Source organism: Pezoporus wallicus, unplaced genomic scaffold, assembly GCF_028554395.1.
Source record: "Pezoporus wallicus isolate ANWC-B61680 ecotype Strahan unplaced genomic scaffold, APGP_CSIRO_Pwel_v1 contig_4264, whole genome shotgun sequence".
In the NCBI taxonomy this organism is placed as follows: Eukaryota; Metazoa; Chordata; class Aves; order Psittaciformes; family Psittacidae; genus Pezoporus; species Pezoporus wallicus.
Window position 1 is genome coordinate 277054 of NW_026637102.1, and position 17534 is coordinate 294587.

The window sequence follows — 17534 nt, forward strand, 5'->3', positions numbered from 1 at the left end:
CAAACCCACCAGGAGTACAGAAATTTTCCTACATGAAACTCAGGTATTTGAGGATTTCTTCTTTAAGAATTTTTTTCCTTCTTCTGCAGCAGGCTTGAAGATTGGAAACACTCAAGCAAATCTCAATTCTTTACTAATGTTGCATCTCAAGCTCTCTTTATCTCTTGTCACCAAGCAGACAAAACAGCACTGCTTCCTGCAGTGAGGTGAGCTAGGAGCCAAGGGTGACTGCAGCACAGGTAGTATATTTACCAACCAGCATAATCCTGTAGCAGTACAGGCAGAAGGGGTTGCAGAGAACAGGCTCCATCAGCAGTCACAGCAAGGGCACAAAGCAGGTCTAAAGTCTATCCAGAGGAATAGCAACAGATAAAGCCCAGAACAATACTGGAGACAAGTCTGAAGGTCATTTAGCAGCCAGGTCCAGACAAGAAACTAGGTCAGCAATAGAACCCAAAACAGCGCACTTACAGCTGAGCCAAGAAGGTTCTGGCCTGAGGTTAAATGGAGCTCCTGGGCCCACAGACCACATGTGTGGCTGGAGGCCCCAGGTGACGCTGGCCAGGGCCACTAACACCTGTAGGCACCCTCAGGACCCCAACGGTCCTTACTCACAGTGTGTCACTAAGGTCTTTGAGAAACAGAAATATGTGACTCTCTCAAGTCATTCAGTCTGCAAATGCAGTGATGCCAAATTTCTCTAGATAACCAGTTCTCCTTTCTTTCAGGTGCAGGGAAGAGGTGTGCATTTCATACCCTCAGGTATCACATGGCTTGCTGCAAAAGTGCAGTAGACTTGAAGCACCCAGTAATGCCAGGTTGGTGCGTGCAGAATTAGCCATGTCTTCCCAGATGTGTTGTTTTTACTACCCAGGCTCAACACAGTCATTCTGCACTCATGCTGTATGTTGCTTACTCATAATCATGCAATGAAGTAAGGGCCAAGATTTCCAATAAAAAGAAAGTGGGGGCAAAATGCTGCCCACCACAGTTCAGGTACATCTGCTAAGAAATATTTAGAGTAAATTAAATGGACCTGTATAATGGGCATCATAAGATTAAATCATAGTCGCTTTTGGCCATACTTCATGTAAAATGGTATTAATGCTTAAACTATCTCTGTTCAGCATGCTTACAAATGTTAACTTGCTTTCACTGCTAATCAGGCATGTAGATACTATCTACAGAACCAGGGCCAAGAAAGACTAAATGAGGAAGTCATTGTCAAAACTACAATTAGAATTCAAGAGTTTCTGCATTAAACTCATGGCATTCAAGAATTTTCTCTTTCAGATACTGCCAACTAACAATGTTGTGGGTAATTTATCTGATCATCTGTATTACAAACACAGAGGCACTGACAGTGGTTGGCCTGTGTTCAGCTGGGTTCACAGGCACAGCACCACATCAGTGCAACGTATAGGTTCCTAGGTCATATCTGGTCTGGGAGCAGGCTGGTCACTTTGTCACATTGGAGTCTGAGTTAATAAATGTGAAGGAGGCTTTGCAAGGTAGATGATTTAATCCATGATGTATAATCACACAAGGAGTGAACTTTGATGTCTCAGCATCACCTTTTCACTATGAACAAGGCAGGGCTAGCTAAGATTGGCCTGGTTAGATCCAATCTTTCCATTATAAAGCAGCATAAGTGTCTTTGCAGTCCTGGAGCTTTTGGTTTGTGGAGAGCTTAACTTAGGTTCATCATCAGTGACATGTCTAACCTTCCCTAGCCTGAGCTGATGCCGCACCTGTTGCAGAGGTCTGATCCAGATGATTCTGCAGGATTGATTTCATGACAGTGTATGTGAATAGTTCTGTTTCCAGGGTCAGGGTTCTAAGGGCACTAATAGGTCTTAGTGTACCTGACCAGCTGCACCTGGGGCTTCTGCCTACATCCTCTACCCATAGGTTCAGGAGTTTTATTTAAGCCCAGCCCTGAGTAAGGTGTATTTCTTGTTGAGTTAGAGCCTAGTTTTGGTTCTCTTTTGTCACTATAGACCCTGCTTGGTAGCTTCTTGCATTGTGTCTAATTTTGTTTACCCACTGGGTCACTAGATCTGCTTCTGACCTGCAGGTTTACTTCTTAGCTCAGCCTCAGACTGGCTTCATTTTCTGGAAGCTGATTTATTGTCTGGACTCCTTGCTGCATGGGAATACCATCCGTAGGCCTGTTCTGTTTGCCTTGTGTGTGTACAGTGTTGCTGGCTAGTGAGGTCTTTGCCCTGTTGGTTGTCATGTGGGGCTCCCTGACTCTCAGAGAGCAGCTACCCCTCACAGCTCTCTGATACCACAGACTCAAATTTTGCCAGACCTGCCTGCAGTGCAGAACTACTTTATGGGGTTTTTCACTGTATTCCTTGGTACTGTGTTGTCTGGTTTTATTAATTTTGTAGGTATGTACCAATTTGCATGTTCTTCTGTGTAAGAACCCAGGGATAGTAGCACTGTGTTGGACTGAAGTTCCACTAGCTTCAAACTTTATCTCTGACAGTAACCAGTAGCACATACACAAGAAAGAAGGCTTGAGTAGTATACAGGGCTATTTCTACTCTTCCATCTTCAAGTATAATAATATACAGCTGAAATAGTATTTGTCTTAAATAGCTTTTGATTAAACTTCTATTAATTTTGCTTTTAAAAAATCTAACCTGTAAAGATTAAAAAAATCTACAATGTGCTGTAGCGGTGAGTTCCATGGTTTGACAACACGCTGCATGAAGAAGTAGCTGTCTTCTGTTCCAATGCATCTATTTCTTAAATTGATTTGTTACCCTCTACTTCAGAAAAAACAGTGACTGTTCACTCTCTGACAAGGCTTTCCATGCTGTTCTTGCTTTTATAATATATAGTTGGCATTTTACCCAGATTGCCTTCTTTCCAGGGTGAAAAATACTGGTGTATTTAGCTGCTCCTTGTGCTTTTGGCCACCCTTGCCACATTTCTCTGTGCCGTTTTAAGTTCCAGCTTTTAAGCATACCAGAACTGCATGCTATATTCAAGATGCAAGCAGACAGTAGATCTGGACTAAATAACGATCATGTAGTTATGTTTCCTGTTCTGTTCTCCCCTTCTTTTGTAATGTTTCCAAACACTCAAGCGTGCAGAACAGTTTCACAGAAGTTATCTGTCACAGTACCAGGATCTCTATTTTGAATGGTAGTGGCTAATTCAAAGCCTGTGATTTCCATGTTTCCCCCACTATGTACCTCACTTTGAAAGGATTTCACCCACCATTTTGTTTCCCGGCCAGTCATTACTGTGGGATCTTTCTCCAAGCCTTTAGCATCACCTTGTCTTGGTAGACTGAGTGTCTTAGCGTTGCCAGGAAAGACTGTCACCTGGTGCTTACTTTCTTACTAGGGTATTTTAGTGTTGAAAAAGACCATGAGCTTATATGTCTGTGGCTGTGATAATTAACAATTGTTAGTTCTTATTTGTTTCCTAGCTTTTAGGATGTTTTTAAGGGAGCTGTGATTGCACATGTTCGTGTTTGGCTGCTCCTATTAAGCTGCTTATTTTCATCAAGCCCTAGCCCTCCTTTCTTGTTGCTTTCCTTCAAGTTACTTATTTCTCACTCTGCATTTGTTTCAAGTCCACAAGTGTTAAATTATTACCATCTACTACTCAATTTTGCAGTTTGCAGCACTTTGAGGGCAGGGCTTTGGAATGACAGAAGTGTTGATCGCTAGCCCTCTAGAAAAGCAGTCTTTTCAGCAAAGTGTCAGACTGAGGAGAAGATGGTATGGTTACACTCAGCAATGAGAATACCTGCCACTGAGAGCTGATCAGGCCAATGTTCAAAATTCAGATGTATGTGTTGTTGTTTTCACCTTGTTGCATCTGAAGTGTCTGTGAGCTTCACTAAGATCTCTCGGAGTGTATTCCTTTTTCACTGAAAGGAAATAAAGGAGAGAAGAGGATGGAGGAAGTACAGGTTGGTGATGGGCTACCTCCCCACTGGCACTGAACTGTAACAGTAACAGTAAACTCTGCAGATCTGTGCCACTGCTTCTCCTTTCCCTCATGTTAATTAAAATACCAAAACACTGGCATTTAAAGCATCTTCATAGAATGGACGTGGATGGTGCTGCTCCCTTGTATGCAGCAGAAAACCCCCTCTGCAGGCTTGCTTTTTAATGGGTTGTTTCACATTTGAAGTGCTTTATACTACAAGAGAGAGACTTAGTAATAATGAAGCTTTTTTAAGAAAAGTACTGCTTGGGTATATTGTTTCACAGATCCCATTTCCAACATCTGTTTTGCAGTCTGAGGAGACATTAGACTTGGTGGCCTGCTTTCTGCTCTGGCAAAAGGCTGTAGTGATAATGAGACACTTAAGAATGCTGGAACAAGTCTTCATTTTACTATAACACTGTGCTTCCCTCTGGGAAGGAGCAGCAAATATCAGTGGCTCTTAATGGATGAGGTGGGGGATGGGGAGAGCAGGGCTCATTATATGTTTCTTCTTCCTTGGTGGACAGAGAGCAACTCAGAAGCTCTTCCTCCTTAACCGGTATCTTCCCTATGCTACTGGGGCGTGTTTTCTCCACCCGTGGGACAGCCGGGGCAGGGTGGGTGTCGATGTCTGAAGGTCCTCCTGGATGGCACATGTAAGGAGATGGGGGTCAGCCCCCCCGGCGAACCTATCGCTGCTGACCAGACTTGACCTCTTCCAGCCTTAGGAAAAAAAAAAAAAAGGGATGACTTCAGACGGTGCCACCTCCGTTGCTGATCGTGAGGTATGCGGCGTCAAACCGCGGCCTCCACAAGTAACGGAATAATTTGCCTTTCGTGTTATTATCGCCGTTTTATTTGTTTTCGTTGTTCCTAGATGTTTCCTGGAGCTGCCAGCCTGGCACACCGACAGCTGCTCCGAGGGGGCCGCCGCCACTCTCGTCGCTTTCCCCAGGGTCGTGCCCGGCCAGTCCCGGCTGTGCTGCCGCCGGCGGCTCGCCCCGCAGCGCAGTGGTGGGAGGGAGGGGGGGGGCGGCGAATCCCGCTCCAGCCGCGGGGATCCAGGGCGCGTTTTGCCGCCTGCCGGGAGGGCTCGGTGCGGCGAGCGCCCCGCCGAGCCGCCCCCTCCCCGCTCCCTCCCGGAGGGTCCGGCCAGGGGCGACGCGCGCCGCCTCCGAGAGCACGTTTCGAGCCCGGGGCTCCCTCTCCCGCGCCTGGGCTCGTCGCACCATGGGAACCGCCAGCCCGCGGGGTCCCGGGCCGTGAACCGCGCCTCGCCCCCCGCCGTTCCTTCTTCCCGAGTCCCCTTCCCTTGCCCCCTCCCCGAGAGTGGACAGCCGAGCCATGCCAGCATCGCCCCTTCCTGTGAGCTGAGGGCCGGCCGCGCCGCAGCCCTGGTACGTGTATGGGACTGGTCTGCTGCGGGTGGGGTGGGGGGAACGGAGACGTCAGCTTTCGCCCCCCCCCCCTTTTTTTTTATTTCTAATCCCCCTGTTTTTTCCTCCGTCCCCTCTCCCTTAGCCTCTTGGCTTTCTGGAAAGTTGAGTGAGGGTGGAGTGGGGACTGAGGCAGGAGCACCCTCGGGGTTGCAGCCCCTCGGGTCGGACTGTTTCGAAGCTGGGAGGCAGACAGGCAAGCGGGGAGGCTGGGGTTTATTCAAATGTAAAACGCAGTTTGTTGGCTGAAAGAGCGAAAAAGTCCGGTTCCCTGGCTGTGCTGGAGCGTGTTTGCGCTGCAGTAGCCAGACCCTGCCTGGAAAAACCCGCCAGGCGAGAGAAACTGCCTGCAGCCTCCGCGGAGGGCAGGGAACAATCAAAAGGGACCCTGCCAGACAGCCGGGGGCCCCGGGCCAGCCGGAAAAAACCCGCAGCCACCCCACCCTACCCCCCAGAGGAAAAATAGCCCTGGCGAGCCAGAGCCGCGCAGTAGCATCTCCCTCTTGAGGTACCGCTGGTTTGCGGGGCCGGGGGGTACATCCTCCGGGGTGGCTCCCGCCTCTGCCGCGGATCCCCAGCGGGAACGCTGGGGCCGGTCCCATTGTCTGCAGCCCCGGGGGGTTCCTGGTGCTGGGAGGCACGGCCAGCGGCGGACCCGAGCCGCGAGGATCCGCTGCCTCCCCACTAGGCGGGCCCTGCCTGCCCCTTTTCTTCCCCCCCGGGTTCCGCCGGCCTGCGCTAAAGGGACTAAAGCCCGGCGGGGCTGCAGCCCCTGAGGTGCTTCTGCGTGCTGAGTGCCTCTTGGAGCTGGAGGGGAAGAGGTGGTGGCCTTTTGGGAGCTGGAGGTTTGGTGCTGGTGGAGGTGGTTCCTGCCACGCTTCTGATGGAGTCAGGGGAGAAAGGTGCTGTTGGCGGAATGGGATGGGTAAGGGAAAAGGACCAGGCGGACTGCTGGGAGGCAGGACCAGTTAACCGTACAGAGGTAGGGCTGCTAGTGCCTGTGGAGCATGCTGGACTCGCAAAAGGACCAGGCGCCCGGTAGTCAAAGGAGCCGCGCCAATCGTGTGCCTAGCCAGTACTACACGCAGCCAGCCTATCCTGCTGCCCCCCCGAAACATTTAAAGAGCAACGTAGTCTGCATCGCTTGCATCTCTTAGCAGTAGCCCAGCGTGCTGAGATGCTGCTCCTGTAGGGTGAACAATGGAGCGTGCAAGTAGGCACCTAGGGCAGGGCATGAGCGCACCGATGTCGGTGCGCACCCTCACGGGGGGTGATGAGAGATGTCTCTGCAAACAAGCTGGCCAGGTTGACCGCGCCAGTGTGCGTCTGGCCAATGAGCTCTCTTCCTAGGAGTGTTAATACAGTAATGGCAAAACTGGGCAAAGATGCACTTGCAATGGTAGATACGCAAACCTAGCTGAGCAGACTCCTAGGGCAAAGGTGTCTCTACATTTTAAAGCCAATGGGGAGTCACCTATAAAAAAAAAAGAAAATTATCTTCCAAATAGTAGCTCTTTGCAGCTGTACTCAGTGCTGGTTTTAAGGTACTTTTGTGGAAAGGCTAAAGGCTCTTCTGTGCAGTAATCACCTTGTTTTCATTAATGTAAATCAACATGAATTAGGAGTAGAGATGATTGAATCCAGAAAACTCTGTGTTTATTCTTGGTCTGGGCAAAACTGGGGATGTAGCCTGGTTGACCCTGACTGTAAAGGCAGAGAAGGCTGGTTTATGCTTTTGAGAAGCAGTTTCTCCAGCAGCACAAGGGCAGGTAGTGATTGCTCTTGGGATGAGGCTCAGTCCCTCTGAACAAGAGGGTTTGGTTGTATTTGAAGGAGACAAGGGCAGGCTGGGTTACACAAAGCAGCTAATCAGAGAAGAATTCAAGGTGAGATGTACCAAGGAAATTTCTGATATTTATGTTTTTTGTAAGGCCTAAGTCTTCACTGTATAATAATTCAAAATCCCCACTGATAGTGTTTTATTATGGCTGGCATACTACCCATGGTTGTTAAAGCTGGCCTAAGCATTTCCATCCTGCTTTCTGTTTTCAGTTACTTACATTTCAAAACACCTTTCAGGCTGAAATTTTCCAGGCTTAATCTTTGCCTGAAGGTTCTCCCATCCACCTCCCCCTTCTTTTAATTGAGTTTGAGATAAGGTGATTCAGTTAGCCTTTTTTTTCTTTTTTCTTTTTTTTTTCCTAAGAAAACACAAACCCCATGAAGAATGGAGTCAAATATAATAAAAAAGAAATGCAGTGTTTGAAACAGCATAAATGCAGAATCAGAGGAGCATACGATTACCTGAAGGGTTTTGTTTTGCTTGCTTTTTTTTTATATTCTGGAGTACAGCTGGAGTGCTCTGGTGGAAGGGGCTTTCATGTGGTGGCCCTTTCAACATTACTTGGTATCTTTTTACTTTTTAGCATTCGCTGTTGAGGTCAGTGCACTGAAGAGAGGGTAAAACAAGCACATGCTCCTGCCTGGGCTGGAGGGAGGATACTTGCACATGTGGCATGAGTCTTCACAATGGGTTTTTGGTGCCAGTTGTTTGTTTGAGGCTTAATCTGTTTTTGTGGTTTAAGCATTTTTTTAATCATTGCTCTGATAGAGCTTTCCCTAAACCAGGAGGGTTTCTTTTTTGTGGTATTTGTTTTATCTGCTTCAGTTACAGCGCAGGCTCCAAGGTGTGTGAAGTCATGACATTGAAAAATGCTAAACATCAGCATCTCTTGCTGAATTCATTGAGAGTGTGCATTTCAGAGCAGTCTTCAGCTCCCCAGGCAGCAGGGGGAAACAGGATGTTGTAGCAGTCCTGCCTTATCCAGACTCGTCCTCCAAGCACAGATGTGGCCTTGGTCCAATGAGGGCAAAAATTTAGGAAGAAGGCCTTGGTGCTTGGTCTGTTCAACATCATCTTGTGTTACTGATGTCAGAAAAAAGATTATGCTTTGAGTATGTATGCCTTTGTGAGAAACTGAGGTGGCATCCTGTGGTGCCTGTCCCATTTGCTGTTATGCTACTGGAAAGCGTTGACTTCAAGGTTTAATGTATCTGGATAAAATATGCCTGATTGCCTGAAAAGTGGCATACTCTTGAAAGTAAAGTAGAAAACGGGTACATTGTAAAATGGAAAACAGTATCCTTGAATGGCACCTGAGGTTCTAAAAGACCCTCTTGAAACAGGACTGCAGGAGGAGAGGTCTGGGGGGGGGGGGTTGTGGGGTGGTGAGTGAGAGGGGACCGTATGGGTGCCTCTGCAGAGGGAGCATGGGGAGGTCTCTTTGACAAGACTGTATGAAATAACTCAGGGGCATGAGAAGGCAGATGAGAAGTTTAATTTTTTGTATCTTAACCAAAATCGAATAGGTATTCAAGGATTGAAGAAGGGGTAAAGGGCAAATTAAAGCTATTTCTCTTCTTATAACCCATTTCCCTTCTTTTTATATACAAAGAGCTGTACAGAACAATCAGTAGATGCAGGGAATTAGGCAAGACTGAAAACCAGGTTGACATTGGTGTAGCTGGGAAGAATACATGGATGATATGACAATCCTGAAAAGATTGTGCAAAAAGCTTTTGCACCTAACACGATGGTCAGATTTTCTAATGTCTTTTTTCTCTGGCGTCTCTTGACCTGTAGCATTTGCTGCCAGAAGATGAGGTGCTTTCAACTCAAAGTTGTAGATCTGAGTTGTGTGACAACTTCTAAGTCAAAGTGTAGCCCTTATTGCTTGAGACCTGTGTATTATGAAATGGCTTTTATGAAAGCTTCCAGGTCTTGTTTCCCCACCGGGCCAATCTCAAGTGACTCTTAAAAAGATACCTGAACACTGAAACAAAATGTATTTAATTAGTGCATCTGTCTGTAGTGAAACCAGGTTCAACTAGTCCTAGCTGTGTCATTTCCTCTCCCATGTAGCTCTGTTTATTCAGGGGTCACTTGCTCTTTTTCATTATGCCATGAAAAAGCTGCCATCATTTTATGGGAACATATCTTTTAATCTTTTCCCTCCCCCCAGTCTTTCAATAAGAATCAAGTTGTGGAACAGAATCTTGATGGACACTACCTCTAAATGGAAAACTTGCTTTATTTTTTTATCCTTTTGTGTAAAGTGAAATAAGAAAAGTATTTTTATTTTTTTTTAATGTGTGTGTGTATTCTGGGTTTCTTTTTTGTTTGTTTGGAGGCATTCCAGCAGTGCAGGGTTAAATTCCTCAATTACTTTGTATCTAAAATTCTCATTATAATTGTTTGGAATTTTGGCCAGGACAAGACTAAAAGTTTTAGCCCTTGGTTGGCTATTTAGCAGTATTTGTTGGGGATTATAGCAGTCAGTAGGATTGCTCCAGATTTATTACTGTGAATGAGTAGAACTTAAGCAACTAACCTTAAAACCAGCTTTCAGCTTTGCACATGAATTAGAAGAGATATGTCAGCTCAAGTAACAAACAGCTTCGGGATGCACTGTTATTATCTAGGGCAGCTCCCTGCAAACCCTCCTGTACCTATTACTCGTTGTATTTCATAGAGATGCCTACCCTCTGCTCTCAATGGGGATGTAGTAGATCCCACCTGATTTGAGCACTGAAGTAAGTTTGTTTTTCTCCAGGATGATGGAAAACTGCCAAGTTATTATATTGCCCAATGACATTTATGTTTGACAATCCTGCTAAGTCCACATAGATATTTTGGAGATACGATTAATTTCTTGTTATGAAATGTGACTAACGTGATACAGCCATTTGTGGTCCTTAAGAAGTGACAGGAGGCCATTTGTAACTGCTGCAGACATCAACAGATAGATTGATTGCCAATGCTTTAAGTATGAAAAGGAAGGTTACAGAAAACAAAACTTGAATACTGAGCTTGTGGCTACCTAGTATTTTGGTCCTAAATGCAGAAGAGTAAACAAAAAAAAACCCCCAACAGTATAATTTAGTTTTATTATGCACTTGGATTAAAAAATGTTAGTTGTTACCTAGGGGTTTAGGTTGTTGTGGCAAACTAGTATGCACAAAGACTGTGGGCTTTCTTTAAGGGAAGCAAAAAAATCTGCTGCTGACAGGTGTTTCTCCCAAGAGCTTACTGTCACCTTGGAGGTCCAGTGCTCAGAGTCCCAGAAAATATAACTGAAACCGCATATTAATCGGGAGGCAAAAGGGGAACCCAAATCCTTTAGGGATCTATCACCCCAATTGCTTCTGAAAAAACGAAATTCATTCCAGTGACAAAATTGAAACAAAATGGATAAAGCTGTTGCTGTTCTTGTTGCCCCTGTTGTCCTCTCCGAGCAAGATAAATACTCGCAGCCTTTGCCATCTTCTTTAGTGTAGCATTTAGATGACAGTTATTTTCCTACAGATACCAAAATTCTTTGTTTACTAAGAAGAAGGGAAGTCTTTGACCACTCCATGTTCATAGCCTCTAATTTTGTCCCTGAAAAGAAGCAGTGCTTTGGCTATGATACTTTTCTATATTCTTGCCAGACAGGTAAGTTTTTCTGTATTAAAAGAAAAAGACTGCAGGATGCTCTTGCTTCTTCAGCCCTGAAGCATCCACGTTGCGATTTCCAAACACATATAAAGACATATTAACATATAATTGTAATGATGATTTAAAAAAAGGTACAAAATTGTTATAAATGAAACTACAAATTGATAATTTTAATGGTAATACTTCCCCAACTTTCACAATAGCAGTGGCAACTGCTTATGTAAAGAAGCAATATGAGCAAAGCATTATACATGTTCAGTATCTTCAAAAACTCAGTCTCTTTCCTCTCCAGATCTCCTGTATTCTGTCATCATTCTGCTTCTGCTTCAGGACTGGTAAAGAGAAAAAACTTTTACCTCTTCAGTCCCTCTCCTGATTCACACATTCCCATGTTGCTTGGCCCTTGTTGTTTGCTTGCTTTTTTCCTTGCTGCCTTGGCTCTAGTCTGAAAGTAGCTCGCATTTCCTCTCCTGCTACTGTTATGTAGCACCAGGCTGCTAATAGCTACAGATGCCTGCCTGCTGCTTGCTTCCAACTGGTTTTGCAGCCCTCCAGGCTATCCTTTGGAACGAGAAGCTCAGTCTCTGTCAAAACCACAAGAAACTGGGGAAGCTTTTTGCAAGCTGCCAACAGCTATTTCATGGACCTGTTGACATGATGCCCATGCCCTCTTTGATTCATGGATGACTTGTAATGGCCATGTCTCCCTTCTCCAGAGAAGGCAGGGAGGGAGAGAAGAAGAAAGTACTCAGATTACCTTCATTTCAGCTTTGTATTTATTTTGCTATTTCAGTGTCTGACCCAGGCTTTATAGAAGGCTTCTGCAGGAGCTGTTCAGGTCTCTTCTTCTGTGGCTTTTGAAGCATTACCATAAATTATAAACAATTACATGTGTTTACTTAGTCTCTCCAGGTTGGATGTTTTCTGTGGTGTAGGAGGGATGCTATTAGCTTGTTTATGGTGTACTTGATGGGCATTATTTTCTGGTCTGACCTTTAAAGAGTTTAGCCTTGTCTTGTACAGCAGTGCTGGTGCCAAAATGGTATTTGAGTGTGTGGAAAACCTGCTAGCTCAGTAATAAAATTCATCTGGTATGTAGTAGGAAGATGCAATACAGAATAATCACATCATGTTTAGCTATGGTACTTGGTTTTTATATTGTAGTACACAGGATCTGTTGGCTTACTACTGCTGAAAAAACAAGAGAAGAGATTCAAAATGCTTTAAGTAAGCTACTGTAAAAGAGTTTGGGGAGTTAACTGTCAGCCTTGGTGGGTACTGTTGCCACTGGGCAGCTTGCTCAGGGCTAAGGCAGTGAGAAACAAGGTCGCTGACAGCGTGCTTGGGTTTTGAGGAGCTGGTGGTCCCGCACAGAGGCCATGCATGTTGGCTCTGCTAGACCATCCCCTTGGCAAGCTAAGGAGCTTATCTTGGTGCAGTGCAATGCTGTTTGGAGTGGATAGTTGTAAGCTTTCTGCACCCCTTCTTCTGTAGATATGTTTTTGTGATCTGAGGGTCTGTTCCGCTTGTGGAGCCTGCTCTTCAAGTGCCTTGTGCCTTTTCATTTGCCCTATACCAGCCTAGCCTGGCTGGTGTAATACTATTACGTGTTTCTGGGGCATTAAGTAGACTGGACTGCACTAGCGTAGCTCTCCTATCTTCAGCAGAGCTCGGACCAGGCTGTGGGTAAGTGCAGTGTCGTAAGATCACCCTGCTAGCTTCAAGCTGGGTTTGAGTTCATAGGAAGGAGCGGTGGTGTCAGGAGCCTGGTAGCATCCTTTTTCCCTTTTCTATGTCCTTTAGAAGCCAGGATTCCCCTTTGTTCTTCTTTTTTTTTTTTTTTTTCTCAATTTTTTTGTTTCTCTTCCTTTTTAACCCTTCTTGTAGAGGTCAGGTGTTTAGACATCATCCCCATGCTTTTTGTTCTTTCTTTTCTTTCCCTCTTCCCATCAGTGAGGTGGCTGTGGCGTGTAGTTGGCTTGATTTGGGATTAAAGAATTCAAAGGAATGAGGATAACGGGAAGGCATTCTCCTGCTTGAAATTAGAGCCTCTTGCTCTGTCTGCTCCCCATTTTTAAGCTGCCCTTGTCTACTCATCTAATCTATCCAAACAGCTAAATAAAGCTTTAAAAGCCTCCCACAGGTACTTAGAAGCAACAAATGCTAGAAAACTCTACGTATGAGAATTACTTTTTAAAAGCTTAGGAGAAATGTGTGGTATTTTGTTGAAGGCAAATATGTTAGTAGTCATAATGATGAAGCAGAGACAACTATCTGCCTAATACATTTGATATAGCTAGAGAGGGTGGAAGCAAGGCTTGCAGTGTAATAAGAGCGCGCAGGTATGTTATCCTATGAGATAATACTGGGAAAGGCACATCCTCCCTGGTCCAGTTCCCCTGGGAATAACACTACAAGTTAGATATCTTTGGGAAACCAGTTGCTTCTGCCGTCTGCAACTGTACCATGGTGGGCAGCCAATGGATGGTAGAAGAATGATGAGGCCCTGGTGATGGTGTATGGATGTGCGCACACACTAAGCTTGGCTTTGTTCTTTTTTCCTGAATGTCCTTGCAGTGATAGATACACTGTTGAACATAAAGCTATGGGTGTAAACTTTTCCCGTCCTTACTCAAGGGGAAGCGGAGGTTAATAAGCAGTTACTAAGATTGAGAAAATTCAGACTTTTTAGAACTCAAACAGTAAGTATGTGATGTCGCCTGGTCATTTGAGTTCTGTTTTCTTATTCATTTGTGTTACAGGCATTTAGGCAAGCTTCCTATTCAACATACTAGTATTTTTCAAAGCTTTTGTAATAATGGAACATAGTGTCCAATACGTTCCAATGTATGGAACAAGACAATATGTTCCTATGTCCAATGTATATCTAGTTCTACCAGTGTATTTTACATATTTAAAAATGGATGGTTTAATGCATGTGCACCAATCATGAATTAAAAATATACTTTGTATCTTTTTCTGTTTCAGAGTTAATGTTGCATCGCCACAGAAAGCAGCAATGGGAGTATGCAGTTTTCTAGCGAGAAGTTCTCTCAAGAGCTCATGATTTTTTTCCATCTCGCCTCTTAACATTTCTACTACTCCGCAGACATGGCTCACCATGCAAGGCCTTCCAGACTAGTCAAAAAGGAAGAGTTAGGCAAAAAGAAAACTAACCAGAGCAAAAAGAAATCTAGCCAAGTGAGAAAGAAAACCACAAAGACTTCTACAAAAGCTGTGAGTTCTGGAAAAGGCAAAAAGCCAGCACAAGAAAAAGATGTTAAGAAAAAACAGCAAGAAAAGAAACCAATCATGAGCTCTTCGGGTAGATTTCTCAGGAGCAGTGTAACCAGAACCTTGTCTGGAGCATCTTGGGTGAGTTTGGAGAAAGCTGACAATATCCTCTTTCATAACCAGGATTCTTTCAACATCAATGGCTTTACAATGTCTCTCCGTAACCGATCATTCTCCCGTAGATTGTCCCAACCTCCAACAATTGCAAAACCCAAGAAAGCTGCAGCACAAAAAAGGCTAGAAACAAAGGAAAAACATGAACAAGAAGCTCTGCCAGTAGCAGAAGAAAAAAACATAGAAGCAGGTGAAAGAGTTTTGAAACACAATTTAACACAAAATGATTTAGCTCCTCTGCCTGTAGAAGATGTACCACGTAGTGCAGGTGAAGAGCCTGCTATCATATGTGCCAGTCAAGACAAAGAGGTAGAAATACCTGAAACAAATGACTCCATTCCAAGCAGTCAGGTAACTGATAATGATACAGAAGCATCAGGGGTGAAATATAAGCATGAAGACCTGCCCTGTGAGCAGACACCCAGCGATCTCAATTTGGGTAGTTCAGCTGAAGCATTTGTCAAAGATGCTGCCCTTGTGCTTCTGTCTTCTCCTTCTGACTCTGCAGTCACCTCTGAATCAAACTTGAAGGTGTGCGCAGAGACTCCCTTTGATTTGGTGCCTAGCAGTAAAGAACTCAACTCCAGTTCTGTCAATACCTCAGACCTCAGCTCAGCAGTGCTGTTAGAAGAGTTGGTCCCACTTGCCAAATCTCACCTTGAAGCAGAGTTGGACCAGGTGCTACCTAGTGAAGAACAAGACTTGCATTCTGCACCTATAGTTACCTCTAATTTTAACTCACAAGAAAATCTATTAGAAGATGCAAGCTCACTTGCAGAGTCCTGCTTGAAGGCAGGCTGGGATTTAGACTCTGAGAGTAAAGATGTAGGTTCAAATTCCAGCTCTGTAACTGTCATTGAATCAAATTCACTTTTACATTTTGTAGGTGCAAGCTCATTTGCAGAATCCCATATGAAACTGGATGTGGATTTTGTACCCTTTCGTAAAGAACTTGACTCAGATTTGGATTTGAGCTGTACAAAAGAGAATTCAGAATCTGACTCTAAAAACATATTTACAGTATGTGAACCAGTTTCCAATACCTCTTTAAACAATATTGAAGTGGAGGACATTGAACAGCTTGTTAAATGTATCGATGCAGAAACATTAATTCTGAATTCAGGTTATGTCCCCGCTTTATCTCTAGATTTGGAAAAAAGCACAGTCAATAAAATCTCTGGTGAAGGTTCTGGACAATTCTCTGAAGGTTTTGCTTCAGAGTTGCCTTCAAGCATGGAAATCTCTGCTCTTGCCTCAGAAAAAGCCATAAATGCAGATTTGCCAGCTGACTCAAGACTGCAGCATAATGATTATTCATCACAGCTGGGAAGTGTTGGAGTAAGCTTGAATTTGGTTCAGGACAACGTGAGAGACGGCACTGAAGCAGTTGAAGCCTCAGGGCCATCCTCAGTTAAAAATCCAGCTGGGGATTACCCTGTTCCATATTCATCTCTGCTCCCTATGCTAGAGAAAAAGAAACGAAGGCGTTGTGGAGTCTGTGAGCCCTGTCTGCGGAAAACAAATTGTGAAGAATGCAGCTGTTGCAGGAAACGCAAAACTAGTCACCGGATATGTAAAAAGAGAAAATGTGAAGAACTGAAAAAGCCACCACCACCTATCATGCTACCTTTTGAGGTAAGCCAAAGAAGTTGTGGATTAAGTCATTCTTTTGATGCTTGGGGTACATCTCAAAATACTACTGAGGGAAATGCAGGTCACTGTACAGCTTTAGAGAGCTTAGGGTTACTGTTGGATCTAACAAGTTGTATAGTAACTTTCTGTTATCATCTGTAGAGGTATAGATTAAAGTGAGCTGGAGTTTTTCTTACTCCTGATGTGTAAATGCATAAAATCAGAGGTAACTGTGGCTTTAACTGTGTTCCAGATATTGACATATTGGCCAAAGCAATTAATACATTGAGGGCATGAAGAGATGAAAAAATTTAAGCACAAAATGTGGGGAGGGGGCTGAATGAGGGTAGTCCTAGGAGATTATGAGTTATTAGGGTCTGTATTTCAAAGTGCTAAGGGTTAAAAAGCAAAGGAAGGCAGGCTGTTTGCTCTTTAATTCAGTTAAAGTGATTTGCTTGTGATGACATATTTAGTGGAAATAAATTTATAAAACTTCAGGACCAAATTGTAGCTGCATTTTCCCCTTTCGCATCTCTCTGCCTTTCTAATTGTCTGTTCTTCTATTTCTCTCATTTCATTTCTCCTGCCTGTCTTCCTTTGTCTTTTACCACATCCCCCATACATACTTTCTTTTTCTGTGTTTCTCACTCATTTTTCTGATCCATCAGCCTTTTGTAACCCAGGTCATTACTTTTGGAACAAAGAGGAGGGGAAAAGACAGTCTGTATGCCCCTGTGATAACAGCACTGACCTTCTGAGAGATTTCAGTTCAAGATCAGGCTTTACCATCAGGTAAGTAGGGAGTTGAACATAGATTTCCCACATCCCAGCTGAATCCCCTGACCTTTGAACTGCAGAGTTAGCCTCTGTGCCATCATGTGCTGCTGCATGTGTTCTACTTCTTATGATACAATAGTACCTGAGCCACGGAGAGTGAGAGGCTCTCTCGGTAGTTAAGTCACTGGGACGTTTGCCTTGGGATGTGGGAAACTGAGGTTCAAGTCTCTGCACCAGTGTGTACTCTGAGTGGAGCAGTTCACACTGGGGAGAATGCACCTACAAAACCTTTCTCAATAGCAGTTTCATTAAAATGGTGTATTCTTACAGCAGGTAGAAATTCCCGTCAGCTGCGGAGATCTCAGGAGACCTCCTGTTTTCACTGCTCTGTCCTGTGCTTACCAGGGTTTGTAGAGAAGTCTGTTCTGAAGGTAGGCAAGCAGAAAGAAAAGTCCTGTAGCAGTAAGGGGATATGATATATTGCCCTTTGTGGGGGAAGTATATTTTAAGTTATATTTTAAGTTTTAATGTTTAGGGAAGTAGGTTTAAACAACTTGGCTCAGAGTTCATTCAAAAACCCCTTTGTGTGTCAACTGCTCCTGAATGCTCTTGGGAATAAAAAAAAATGAGGGGAGGGATAATGCTAATGTGACTTAAGATATGTATATTAAAACAATAAAGGTGATGGAGACAGATCCTGACATTTTACAGGTGAAGAGTGGTGCTGTTACATCCTTTTCTTAGTCAGTGGGATTGAAGAAGCTTGTGGGAGAGAATTGGTGGAGTTGAGGTAGGAAGTGATCTAACAGCCATGTTTTAAAAAGGGT

At 44.4% G+C, this 17534-nt stretch overlaps 1 protein-coding gene across 6 annotated transcripts in view; it reads left to right on the top strand.

Annotated features, from left to right (window-relative positions):
• The window catches only part of TET1 (tet methylcytosine dioxygenase 1), an 83452-nt gene that overhangs the window by 11971 nt on the left and 53947 nt on the right, over positions 1-17534 (top strand). For 4 of the 6 annotated variants that reach the window (XM_057403258.1, XM_057403262.1, XM_057403263.1 and 1 more), the window contains exons 2-3: positions 729-818; positions 13879-15933. In XM_057403258.1, coding sequence (XP_057259241.1) covers positions 14002-15933 — 1932 coding nt within the window. In that variant the 5' untranslated portion in view covers positions 729-818; positions 13879-14001. Of the gene's footprint in view, positions 1-728; positions 819-5102; positions 5355-13878; positions 15934-17534 lie in introns of those variants that run through there. The other 2 variants (XM_057403260.1, XM_057403259.1) reach the window with 2 other exon arrangements.